General features: G+C 43.7%; 1 protein-coding gene across 1 annotated transcript in view; it reads right to left on the bottom strand.

Annotated features, from left to right (window-relative positions):
* LOC119406598 (low-density lipoprotein receptor-related protein 3-like) overlaps positions 1-13,627 on the bottom strand; it is a gene marked incomplete in the record, with an annotated part of 50,856 nt that overhangs the window by 30,181 nt on the left and 7,048 nt on the right. Inside the window, 2 exon segments of the mRNA XM_037673333.2 lie at positions 5,577-5,803; positions 11,060-11,192. Of these exon segments, the coding sequence (XP_037529261.1) occupies positions 5,577-5,803; positions 11,060-11,192 (360 nt within the window).

Below are 13,627 nucleotides of genomic sequence, written 5' to 3'. Positions count from 1 at the left end.
CAGGGGTTTTAACGTCCCAAAGCTATTCAGGCTGGAATTGAATCCCCCAATTTTGAGGTCAGCAGCCGAGCGCCCTAACTACTGAGCCATGGCGGTGAAGAATGCCATGATTTGGCATGCAGTGACAATAGAGCGGACTATGACGGTGAAAGCAGAATGCAGTTTTGCAGCCAAATGCACTGAGCGTCTACAGCCAATACTGTGATAGCATGGCAGCGGTGCAGCCATAAAGGTAAATGGTGCATTTTTATATTTGCTATTGCAATAAAACTGCAATAAAAGAGGACTACTGCGAAGGCCGAAGAGCCCCAAAAGTAAAGAAACTACCACGGCCGCTCTATCGAAACGCATGTGGTATGGCCTGCTGCATGCTCCGAAACCGGCATGACAGGGCTAGTTTCCCGGACCACCATTGCGTCGCCACCGGAGTGAGACGCGTTTCGCGAGCGCCCGTGGGATGATATGCGCGGCGTGCTTGTTGCAGTTATGCTTGAGCGCGTGCATCTTCATGTGACGCGTGAAATCTTTTAAAATCTACCTAGTGTGTACATATCGGTTCATTACCGGTCTTGCTTGTGCAGCTCTTGAGGAATTTTCGGTCTTGCCTTGCCAGAGATGCAACTTATCGCACTGATTGCGTTTCACGGAAAAAGTAATCGTGAGCATATTTTGCTGGTATCATAGAAGATCACAAATAACGGGTCTGGAGGTGTTACACCTTTCCTATTGCGTCAAAAATCTTCATTTTGGCTCTTAGTTTGTCACTTCAGACTTAATCATTTCATTCAGGAAAAGCGACCTCAGAAATGGCAGATGCAGCAGTTTATTTAACATTTAATATGAAATGCGACAAACTTTTTCCTTCCTCCAAAGATGTTTATACTGCGCATACGATACAGTACAGCATATAACAGCCACAAAATAATGCTTAGCATGTGTGCAACCATCTCATAGAAGTGTGTTCGAGCCACTTTGAAATTTCACTTACTGTAACTTTAATACTGACAATTGGGCGAGTTGTTACAGATTCATTATGAAAACGGTGACACGGAAAGATCAACGAAAAGACTGAAAAACACAAGCGCTTGTGCTCGTGTGTTTTTCAGTCGTTTCGTCTTTTTCCATCATGCCATTTTATTAATAATGCGACTAATTCCACGCTGAATTCCAAGAGTAAGCATAAAATCTGGACAAAATACACGAAGTCCATTTATTTAATATCAATTCTCCACTAATCAGCCTTATATATACAGGGTGTCTCAAATATCCCGCAGCATGATTAAAAAAAGAAGAACGTCGTTACGTGATGCACACCTAGCGCAGAGTGTTCCCAGTGTACTGTAGTAGACACTACTAATTCTTTTTTGTTAATAAGGTTTAGTTAATTAGTCCTAATTAGTTTCTAACTCAACAAATACTCCCCTAATCATTAAAATGTCAATGAGGCATATGTAGGCATTTTGAAATGACATCTAACTGCGCTATTTTCAACAACGAACTAATTGCGTGCTCACTTTTTTTGGCTAATAAAGAAGGCCAGCGAAATCTGAAAAATGACATGCGACTAGACTGCAGTGCGCATTAGGAAGCAGCACCCTCAAACAGGATCACTGTGAGGTAGCAATTCAAGACTACGCTTCCACCTTTGCGGGTGGGAGCGATCTCCCATAGAAAGCTGCCTGACACGGCAGGTCATATCGTGTGCTTCTTCTAATTAGGCGATGCTTGCTATGCTTGCCTGCCATGGCTCCGTACGCTGTTAGCAGAGTTCGGTTCGCCAATTCACACTTGCGGTTTCACGCTCACTTCATGGTTTTGATCTGTTCCTCACCAACATGTCGCGAAAGTGGAAGACTCTGTCAATGAAGAACTTCGACATAATCAGGGGTGCAACAGCCGAAATAGGATTTGGAGCAATTTTAGCAGCAGCAAAATGTTGCTTTTGGAGCACAAAAATCTAAATTTGCAGCAGGTTACGAAAAAAAAACAAACATCAATTTTCTAGCCCGAACTTCCAAATTTGGAGCAGTACAACAAAAAACGCTTACTTTAGAAAAGAAAGCAAAAATATGTACAAACCATTCAACATCGCCTAACTCGTGCACAGTGCACAGCTATGCCAATAAAAGCAGTGTGTTGAACTGCCCCACAGTGCAAACAATGAAGAAGTCCCCATTAGCATTTGCAGTGCCTGTGAAATCATTTGACAGGCACTGCAAATGCTAATGTGGACCTGCCAGCCAGGTGGCCTCGAAATTCAGGACATTCGTAAAGCACGAGCAAGTGGGGGCAGCGAAAAAACCAACCAAAAAGAAGAAAACAAAAAAAAGGGGTATATATCTGTTTATTGTTTCTCAGGGCAGCAGAAATGCCATACACAGCTCCGAATGATTGCCAGCAACTTTTTAGACGTCAGCGATGATACTAGTACTTGTAATTATTTATGGGGCGCATGCACGCTGGGCTGTGACCCGTGACAGCTAGTAGTACTAACTCCTTCTAAATCTTAGTACACTTTTCCGCAAGGCACCAGTGTACTGCGGCAAAAGTGGCTTAAAAAGTGTTCTGCTCGCGTTCTGCACGCCAGAGTTGAAATTTTCGAACTTTTTTTTTTTCTTCCACAGTGGGGTTAGGGTTAGAGTCTGGATTGGATTGGATGACGCTGCCCAAACTGCAGGTGGCCAATGCAGCTTCCATTTCCTGCTAAAATTAGTGAGAAAACTGAGAAAATTTTTAGGCTTGCGCATTTTGGTGCAGCGTGGCGCAAAAATATGGAATTGTACCAAACTAGGCCAATTGGCGCAGCTGCTGCACCCCTCTGCAAGTGTCACTTGAGCAACATGAAACTATCCATGAATGTAGTGAGAAAAGGAGGTTGTGCAAAAAGGATGAGGCAGCAACTACAAATGTTGCCCACAGCATAATCACTTAATTTGCTTATGCAGGGTGGAGCTTGCAAAAGCAGTACATTTTAAGGGTAAAGTTTCCTACACTGCTCTGAAATATCTGCCTTAAGGGGAGATGTGGGTCGAAAAACGCTAGTTTTTTCAAAAATTATCGATTTTTTGTTTTCACCTGTTTTGCTAAGATTAGTATCTCTGCTGTTCCGAAATAAAAATCAAAGTCGAGACTCAACTGGAAATGCATTCAAATTGCGTCTAAAGAGCACAAGGTGGCTGTTAATCTTGACCGAAAGTGTGACGTCTTCTAGCGCCTTGCGGCCGATAACGCGCGGCCGCTCGCCATTGGGGATCGCATGAGGAGATCTTCAAATAACCATGGTTTCCTGCGCTACAGAAGCGAAAGAAATAATAAAGAAAGCATTCTTTTGCCGCGCTTTTCGAGCGCTGCGACTGGCTTTTACATCACGTAGTATGGATCGGGAACCGCCATTGGCCACTGCGGTAGAAAGAGTCTTCCTTGATCGCTGACATAACAGCATTGAACATCCTCGTGATCGGTGCAGTATGTCCAACGTGTCATCGTTCGGGAATACGCGTCCGAGATACAGCTTACAAATGTAAACGCGTCGTTTCTGGAACTACAATGTGAGAACAGTGAGTGCCCCGAAAGTATTCTTTCGATGACGTATATGTTGCGGCGAGTTGCTCCGAGCGAGGAGGCCAGGACGGCGAGTGACGGACCAATCGCAAGCAGAACCTATGGCAGTGGGAACTCGCGCAATAGCTACTCTGCTCGAAAGAGCTGTGAAGGAGAAACTCCTGGCACTAGCTCATTTTAGTGGCAGTGGCTACTAGAAGAACAATTTACCTCTTTTGTGTACAATTTTGATCGGATTTCGTTACCTCTTTCATAAATAAACATCCAATCTTAACTTTAAAATTCGTCTTTTCCCAAAATACACTTTTTGGCAACTTTTTCAGCATGCCCCTCTTGTTTTTTATTTTGTTTTATATTATTTATGCATATTAAAAAATTCGCAAGTAAACATTTACCGTGGTCTGGGTAATAATGGATTTCCCATGTGTGAATTTTTCACGTCTAGCAAATATTTCCTATGCACTTTCTGGATAGTTTTCGGCACTCTACAGTTCAAATGGAACAATATGAACCATTAATTGTCAAAATGTATAGAAGCTTAACGATCGAAATAGGGGGGCTAAAAGGTCTATGTTTTACACATTTGTCATGGTTCAGAACAAAAAGTATGCAACTTACAAGAAAACTAATTATATATTTGAAATCAGCATAAAAATCTCTATAAATACCTTAAGTTTCATTGCTCTAGGATGAATATTAAAAAAAAAAAAAGTGTCTTCGACCTGCATCTCCCCTTAAACAATTGTGAATTTTATGCATTCCAGCCAGCAATACAAAAGTGAAAAGGAACAAAAAAAAAAAATCATGGTGCATGCATTGATCTCTGGGCATCTTGGGAACACCAGTGATGCTAAAGAAAAAAAAAAAAAAAAAAAGCACTCATTCTTCCTGGTGTTTCCTATTTTGCCCAATGCACTTTCCTCAGCACAACATACTGAAACTTGTGTGCAATGGTTCTGCCCAGAACACTGTCTGTGGAAGTCTATAGGCCCATGCATAAAAAGGACTATTTGATAACTTTTTTTTTTACACACAAGTAAAAAGCTCCCCCTAGCATCCTCGAGCTCTCCCCCACCAAATGAGAAGTGCTACCATGTCTGTCACTACAGCATGCATGCAGTTAATGCAATTGTTTCCCTCCCAGGCATCCAGCTGACAAAAAGTGTGCATTTCAGATTTGTATGGTCGTGATGAGTACAAACAAAAAGCAGGAGCTTGTTTGCTTGTAAATATACACAGCACTCTATTGGACTAAAATAACATCCAATGAACTTTACTATGGACCTCACAGTGCAATTACATTTTTGTAAGCTGCACAAAATGTCCAGCAAGCATGGCATGGATTCATTTAAAGCCAACTTCCATCTGTCATTAGGTATGGTTAACTTTGCCATCATGAGGCTTTTTTTTTTAACTTCTGATTATGATATGATTATGAGGTACACCATAGTGGGGGGGACTCAAGATTAATTATGACCATCTTAGGTTCTATTAATATGATCTAAACCTAAGTATGCAGGTGCTTTTGTCAAAAATGTGACCACCGTGGCCGGGAATCAAACCTACACTCTTGTGCTTAGCAGCGCAATGCTGTAGCCACTAGGCTACCACGGTGGATATCAGCAGGCTAAACAGCTATGTCAAAGTTCACTGTAGATTTACACTGCAGCTCATCAGAGTTGTCCTCACACTCAGCATGACCATTACAAGCCCACTGTTGAAAGATGCACATTCCATTTCGGCACTTATATTCATCTGGTCTACATGACGAAGACTGCTTGTATCCTCCTGAAAAAAAATGTACAGGCTATTCTCAAGCACACAATATATATATATAATCGCTTACTAGGTATTGACATTAGTGATAGTTCCTCACATCGAAACAGGGGCTAGGTCAACGGTAAGCTTTAATGCTAAATCAACTATGCAAATTATAGGAATAGCCCCAGCTACCCCCAGGAAAGCAAAAAAAAAAAAAAAAATAGAACACTTCAAAAGTTGACATACTGCCTCACCTACAGTATAAGTCAGCTGGAAGCCTCGGCCTTGAGGCACCTGCATAGGGGAGCTGTGGAACTTGATCCACACTTTACTGTTTCGTGAAATAAATGGCTCGGGACGCTTGCGCCCACAGTGCACTCTCTCGCCTCCATTTGGTGTAGGGCCCAGCTTTATCCAAGTGCCGCCACAACAGGGGTTTTTCTCACAGTCTTCCAGGCCGCCAAGGTCCAAGTCATCAAAACTACAGAGTCAAAGATGAGCCAAGTTACCCATGTTTAAGAAACTTGTGTAGCAATACATGTAGCACACTTACACAGGTCTGTCAAGGTAGAGAATAGTACTTAGCACTAATGCACAGTGGGCTCCACTCAAGGTGAAAAATGTGCACCGTAAGATCACTGTTACACTTAAAGGGACACTAAAGGCAAATATTAAGTCGACGTTGTTTGTTGAAATAGCGGTCCAGAAACCTCGTAGTGCTACTTTTGTGCCAAGGAAGTGCTTATTTTGAAATAAAATTGTGTTTTAGTGGTCCGCATTGCGTTAGCGCACTTCAAATTACCCGCCTGAAAGCGGTCTTTCTGACGTCTCTGTTGCCGTGCCCAACGTTGCCCGCCTTTACTGCGCGGCGGCGTGCACTGGCGGCGTGCACCATTCGGGCATCCGGCAACATCACATGCATGCGGTATTTTGTCGAACTTTCTGTCAGAGCGACTTTCACGAGCGTGCAAAACACACGCGGCAGTACGCGACACCGAAACTACCACTGAGACCCGAACGTGTGAGCGAAGCAAGGTGCCGGGCGAAGCGCAGTTTGGCGAAAACGGAACTTTTGAACCATGCGCGCCGTTCCCCATGGCAACACCAAAGAGGTTCTTTTTTCCATGAATCAAACAGAAACGAACAAGCAGCATTTTATTACGTGTCTTGATGCATGGAAGGTTCTTTTTTTATTGCAGCTAGTTTGATTACTAGTGATTAATTGTATTCAGACTCTCCCACGTCATCGGGATCACTTCCAAAATGTCCCACTCGTGGCGCACATCGTGTGATACATTTAGCTTAATTTCTCGGTAAGTAGGGCGCTGCTGCTGAAATACTGCCGTTTTAGACGTTGTCATACATTGAGCTTTCACTCTGACATAAATTGCTATTTGCCTTTAGTGTCCCTTTAAAAACTCTGTAACATAATAAGAGAACTCTTGGGGATATCAAAAGCACTATGCACGTAGTACCTACTAAGGTAAGCAGCATAAACAATAAGATATCTACAGTGCATTGCCACTGCCCTTCAACCTCAATTCAATGACACTTGGCAGCAGATAATTGTTGAACATACTACAAACACAGTTGTGTGGCAATGCTGCATGTGTAGTGGAACCTCTATAGACGAATTCCACCGGACATACGTCCCGAAAATGCGGTGGCGCTGTCGTCGGGCGTTTAGTTTCGCGCGGTAGGCAAAAGCCGCCATGCCTACTGCAGTTGCTGCTGTGTTTTCGCTGGTGCGTGCGCTGCTTGTCGTCGTGCAAAGAAGAAATAACGGTGTAACGACGACCAGTGCCACAGTTATTTGGGCAGGAAGGCACGAGAAGGATGGAATAAGCTTTTTTCTTCCTTAGCTGTTTACGAAGACCGTCGCAAGAAATTAGCGGCAGCTGTAAAACGCGAAAACTTGTCTCTGACGCCGGCTCATCGGTTATGTTTTCGGGCGGCTTACCCAGCAGAAAGGATTAGCTTAGTGAAGCGTTTGTCATTGTAATGTGCAGCACCGCATTTCTTGGCATAAGCCTTGTGTGGAGGCATAGCGAGCACGTTTACCTCAAAGCACGTTAACGTAGTGGATAGCATTGTCATATGCGGAGAATTCTTCACGGTTGCCATTGTTGCTATCTTTTTCCATTGTTGATATAACGCGCCAAAAGGATTTCGTAGTACACGCGTGAACTAAAGTGTGGCTCGGGCATGGCGCATGTGTTTCTTTCTGCTTGGGCACGGTTCATTAACGCAGCCACGACTTCGACTATGCTTTTCCAAATCTTATGCGGCTGCGATGAGACACCTGACAAAAGTGTATCGTGCAAGGCTGTTCTGGCAGCGGTGTGCTTCACGGTATGTCCATGTCTGTCAGAATTCACAGAAAAACAACACTTGGGAAACTTGCCGAGTCTGTTTACGGGTTGTACGCATTGCGCGGACTCGACTTGAGCGTACGGACGGAGCCGCGGCCCGCGGTTGGCAGACCTCACAGGTACGTAACGACCTTGTCCACATGGTGTAGTTGAAGCATCATCGCAAGCGTGTCACGGATGAAAGTGTCGCTGAGATCGCCGTTCCATTAGTTAACAAATAAAACGTACACGTGTGACCTAGACTGTCGCAACGGCGATGATCATTCGCAAATGAGTCACATTCCCGCAGCCAAGATACCTCATGTTTATATGAGGTTCTCAGAGCAAGAGCAGCACGTCAACATGATGTTCATTTCAGAGTCCCTCTTACAGCCATTGCAACTTTCTCTGTTGCGGGCGCCGCTTGTAAGCATGCGGGAGGCGCCCCGACGCGCAGTGCTCGGAGGCAGCTTTTGAACCTGCTGCGCCCGTTGTCACGTGATCATAGAGGCCGGTAGTGCGCTTCAAGCTGGACCGGCTGGGCGGAGCCTACGCGCCGTTACATCGCTACAACGGCGCTAAATATATCGACGGCGCCTACCGCTGTTTACAAGCATGGAGTAGGTCTATATAAATAATTATAGAATGTAACAAAGATACCTTTGTGTTGGATGCGATTTGATTATAACAAGGCTCAACCAGGAGGTTGTGGCTCCTCAGGCCGCGAGCCTTCAGCCTACATCCCAAAGTGGCAATGTATACTATATACAACGGTGCATGTATAGCTCTCGCATATATTGAAAAACCACAATTTTAAAAGAAGAAGGTGACATACTTTTAATTCTAGATGGTAGGGAAAATGGCACACCTTGGTTTTAGTGCTTTTTTTTAACAGACCACTGCAGTACAGGTTTCTTCTTTTTATATTTTTATATAATACAGCTTTTTTAATATAAAATGCTGCAATAGTCAGGCCTCTGACGTCTTTGCAAACGAACTCTACTCTGAGGCAGAAAAACTTCGCCACTCCTAAAGTCTCATTGAAATGAGTAATTAACAAAAACCTATGAACTTCTCAATTATTAACCTTCGAGGGTTTATGCCACACACGTACGTCATTGCCTGTATGTTTAAAACTCGCACCTTTTTTCATCATTTCTCTTGCTTGGCATGTGCTGCCACACTTGTGGAATACTTGTAATTTTTTCTAGCGTCGATACCTCTCAGTTTCTTTTTTTATGCTCTACTACAGCGGTGCGCTGGCTAGTTTTGGTTTCGTCCTTGGGCCGGTTCCTGCTTATTGCACCCGCAAAACTGATGGCGTTCTGGTTTACAATGTCTGAAAAGGTGACAAATTTGTTACTATCTCGTTTATTGCTTCCCGGTAAGCGATTACGACTGTTTCCGTGCAGGCGCTGACTGACACAAATGATGCCGCTGTGGTTGCGTTTCCCATTTCGGGGACTCGCAAAAACCACTTCCATTTCGTTGGCGATAAGACGAATGATTATTATATGTTTCAGACTTGTTTTTGCTTTCCGGACATGCTCACAACTACACAATTTTCATCAGTGGGCTCACCCGTGCATTTTGCTTGTGCTGTGGAAGTGCGCGCCGGTTTCTCGGCTGCAAAAGTGAGTCGAGCGGCGATACCTCCGAATCGCCGCTCAACTGGTGAATCAGGATGTGATTCATCAAGTTAAGATTCAGATGTTGATGAGCGAGCGACATCTCAAAAACGTGCACGGCGAGACGAAGTTGACTGGATAAAAAGGGGCTTTTCTCCATCCGTGTTTCTACTTGACGCCACTTCGTGCACTTATTTTTGTCTGTCTCTGAACTACACAGACGTTTATTGCAACGCATAATTTTTGAACAGTCGTATAGATTAAAAAAAATAATTTATCTTGTTGTTACTCATGAAAAAAAAAACCATGTGCATGTAACAACAAAAAAGAAATCTCTGTCACTTTACAGTCACCCAAAAACATTCTACACAATTTTTTTCTTAAATAGATTTGCTTGAATAATTAATTCAGCAAAAAAAAAAAAACACATTTCTGGGACGCATTTCACAAAAAAAATCGACTCTCAAAGGGTTAATTGAGGGCAGTTGTTCCTAAGAAAAGTTGTAGGATGCCCTAATTTATGGCATGCCCATTAAAAAAGGAGAACCATAATTTGAGATATGCATTATCGAAATTCAAGCCTCCAATCCTGGCGTTATCGAAACTGAATGGATCGAGAGTGCAGGAAATGCGGCAGCTGTGTTAGGTCAGGTTGGAACTTCATGTGACTAACCTTGGGTGGAGGGGGGGGGGGGCAAGCTTACGAGTAAAAAACAAAGAGTACCATTCTAAAAACCAGGATGAGTGACCTTTGTGTCACTTATGAATAACTTGCTAGAGCTGTCAATGCTTGCCATTGCACTGCTCACTTAGTCACTCACTCTGTGCATGATTTTCTGGTGATAAAATCTGAATACCAACTCTTTCAGACAGTTTCCTAAACTCACAAAAAATTGTGTCACTTTTTTTTTGCTGTATTTTTAGATAGTTCCAGACTCCACAATTGCAGTAAAAAACATCATCTTCTTGAGAGTACCACAAATAATGAATTACAACACTTTTTAAATGATCTCTTCAACATGTATGTCATGAGCAGCACAGTTTCACATGTGGAAAAGGATTCAGCAAGTAATCGAAAACGGAGATACTGGCCAAGTGTCATACTGGCCATGAAATTACTGCAATGCTGAAAACTGTGGAATCAGCCCTTTAAACCATCCGCTTTTCTTTGAAACCACAAGAGGACACGTTTGCCCTCTTGTCCAGTCAGGTGCTGAATGAACTCTGCTTTTCACACTCTGACCATTGCGTATGTGTACATGCCAGTGGAATTTGACACCATGAGACCACAACAAGTCCTGATAATGAAATGAGCATCTTTTTTTCACACTGTCCAAGGCCATACTGCCCTGGCATGTTTGAAATGATCAGAAGGTAGTGCAACTACTTATTCATTGAGCTCATGAGAAAATTAGGCTCCACTGTGTAGATACTGGGTTGATGGTGATCGAACAGAGCAATAAAAATAAAAAAACATTTTCTGTCAGGACTGGACAACCAAGATAGCTGCCGTCAAAGTTGCCAGGAAAACTAGCGAATCTTCAAATGAAATCTGGGTCAAGTCTTATAAACATAGTGGCTCCTGCTCTAAACCGTCAGCTATGCCTTATTGTTGCCACTTTGAATAAGCCTTCCTGTTGCCAGTTTCAACCCACTGTCTAAGCTACAAGGTGCTTACAGCAGCATTGTCACTACTGATCAATCAAGTCATGCCAGCTACAACTGCATATCAGGAAGTATGCACTTTGTCAAGCTTACCTTATCGTAATGACCTGGTCAGGGCGACCGATAATCGACCAGCTGCACGATGTGTGATTGGAGTAGGAAATTGGATATCCTGGGCTGCTTATTTTACCCCGTGGCCCAAGCTGCCTCTGCTGCTGGCATGATCCTGCAAAAGAGTTTTGAACTTCACGATCCCCATTCCCATAGAGCTGCATAATAAAAACTAGACGGAAATCTGGCACTAGTGTCTGCGCGGACTCCTTGAGCGGCACTTCAACCACCATGGGAATGATGGGAAGTACAGGCTTCGCATCTGCTTCCAGATGGATTCTGTTATGAGATTCGCGGAACTTGCTTACTGAGGTTTAAATAAGTGTTAAAAAGTTATTTCCAATTAAAATTTGCTTTATGCTTCTGTATGTAAAACTTATTGTAGAAAGTTTGCATGCATGTAAGATTGAAGTGAAGCCCGGGCAAATTCAACCACTAGGGTATGCATTGCTCTGCCATTGTGTTCTAGATTTGGCGAAGTAATGAATTGTTTTTGTTTTTACAACAGTGAGAACAAACTTGTGCCTGTTTCTCTTGAAGCACGCATCACCTATTATGAAAATAAAGATACTGTATCGAGTGAAAAGTGTTGAGTCACTAAATGTATCATCAGCTCTAATGTCTGTAATTAGTCTAGCCTATGAGATTCCTGAAATGGTCACATAAAGGAGCCCTGCAACACTTTTTTTTAACATACTCAGAAAACACTGTTTATGAGTAGGAAGGGTTCCAATGAACATGTGAGCCAAATAGAGCGCTGCATGCAGCAAGGAATTAGCAATTTCGTTTCACAGACGGCCAAAACGGCTTGCTCTCCTCTTGGCAACCTGCGTTGTTGAAGGGATGGGCTCAGTCATTGTTTGATTTCATGATTGCGAAAACATCCTTGGTAAAACTTGTAGCGATTGTTTAGAGCGCAATAAATAAAAAAAGTCTATGTGTCTTTCCTTGGAAACAACAAAGATGTAACTCTTCTTAGTACTTTCCATCTTGTTCAACAGTCGCCTGCTCACTGTTTTTTTGTCCTACATTCATGTGAGGTGGCATGTGCTGTACTATGCCTACGCTATTTCAAACATTACGTGCCTGAGTAGGTCACTTGTCTCGTATCAAACCCACTACAACCAGATTTCCTAATTTCCGTTGTCATTTCCGAAACCATGGGTATGCTTGCCAGGGCACACTTCCATCTCTGCTATGCGCTTTGTAAGCTAGATGCATTGGCCGACATTGCTTGCATTTAACTAATTGAAACTGCTTAAAATATGCCATCTGTGCTTGGCAACTCTCCATCAGCCAACCTGATGCAGGACAAAGCCAGTGAGCCCCAGGTACTCACAGAGCTCGGCTATACTTAACACAAAAGTAGTGCAGTAGAACCAGTAGTGCTTGTTAGGCATACACTCTCCCTGCACTCAAATGGCTTGGATTCATATTCAACTTCAACTAGCTACCTAGGTCGTGATGGCCCTTGCAAGGTGGCTGTGCTGCATGACTTGAACTGGCTTAGTTGGGTTGAGGAAGTTTTTTCTGGAGATTTATGAATGTGCTCGTACATTGGGAGGACAGGTCAGGAATCGAGAGTCTCCCAGGCAAACCAGGAGAGTTGACAGGTATGCCAGAGCCCCTGGCTACTACTAGTGTCGTGGCCAGTAATTTGTTTCGGGCATGGGGGCACCCCCTCGACTGGGCAGGCAGGTGCTGTCTTGCATCATCTTACTTTAGACATCATATATGGTGTGGACAGAAGTTTCATGGGGGAAGTGGGAGCATGTACCCGGTGTACTGCCCTGTGGCTACCACTGCAGGTACTTGCTCTTGCATATGAAACTTTGTTGGTCTATATTGATAACAAAAGCTTTCAAACAGACCTTTGTGCTGCAAGTATTCGTTTACACAACTTAATTTACATTCTCTTTCCAGATAGAAGGGAGAGACAGTGTAAAATAAAAAGGTCAATGCCTTGGAAACCAGAGGCTTATTGATGTAGCAGGATAGGAATAGCAATAGTTCACAAATTGCAACAGTCTGTAAGCTGGCTTTCTAGCAAGACTTTTCTCTAACCAAAAGCTCTCGTTCACAGACCACCTTTCTTGCCCCAGGTGCTTTCCCCTCTCCCCATTCCAGAGAAAGTGCTCGTATGTTGCGACCATGGAGGAAGGAAAAATAAGGAGAGGCCCTGACGTCACATTCGTGAAGCCTCCACATCGCAAACACCTGCATCGCCTCCTAGCGAAGGAGCCTTGAAACATTTCGCAACTTCCGCCGGGTTGTTTGAAAGCGCATGCGCGTTTCGAGCCCTTTTTTTTTTTTCGCCGTGCAAGCGGCGCCGCGGTGCAGTCGATTCACGCGTGCTGCTCCTTGTGTGTGTTCTTTAGGAAAGTTACGCAATGCCCAGGTGTTGCGTATGGTTGCGTATACCCGGTGCAAATCGCGTGCACTGCGGAAAGTGCCGGCTGTCACTTTTCATGTGTACGTACACGTTCGCTTCATTGCTGATCACTAATGCATGGTATATGCATGCAAAGCTCTCGGATGTGCGCTCTGTTG

Source organism: Rhipicephalus sanguineus, chromosome 1 (genome assembly GCF_013339695.2).
Source record: "Rhipicephalus sanguineus isolate Rsan-2018 chromosome 1, BIME_Rsan_1.4, whole genome shotgun sequence".
NCBI classification, from domain to species: Eukaryota; Metazoa; Arthropoda; class Arachnida; order Ixodida; family Ixodidae; genus Rhipicephalus; species Rhipicephalus sanguineus.
Note: the sequence above shows the minus strand (reverse complement) of the source record. Positions and strands in the feature narration are given on the sequence as shown.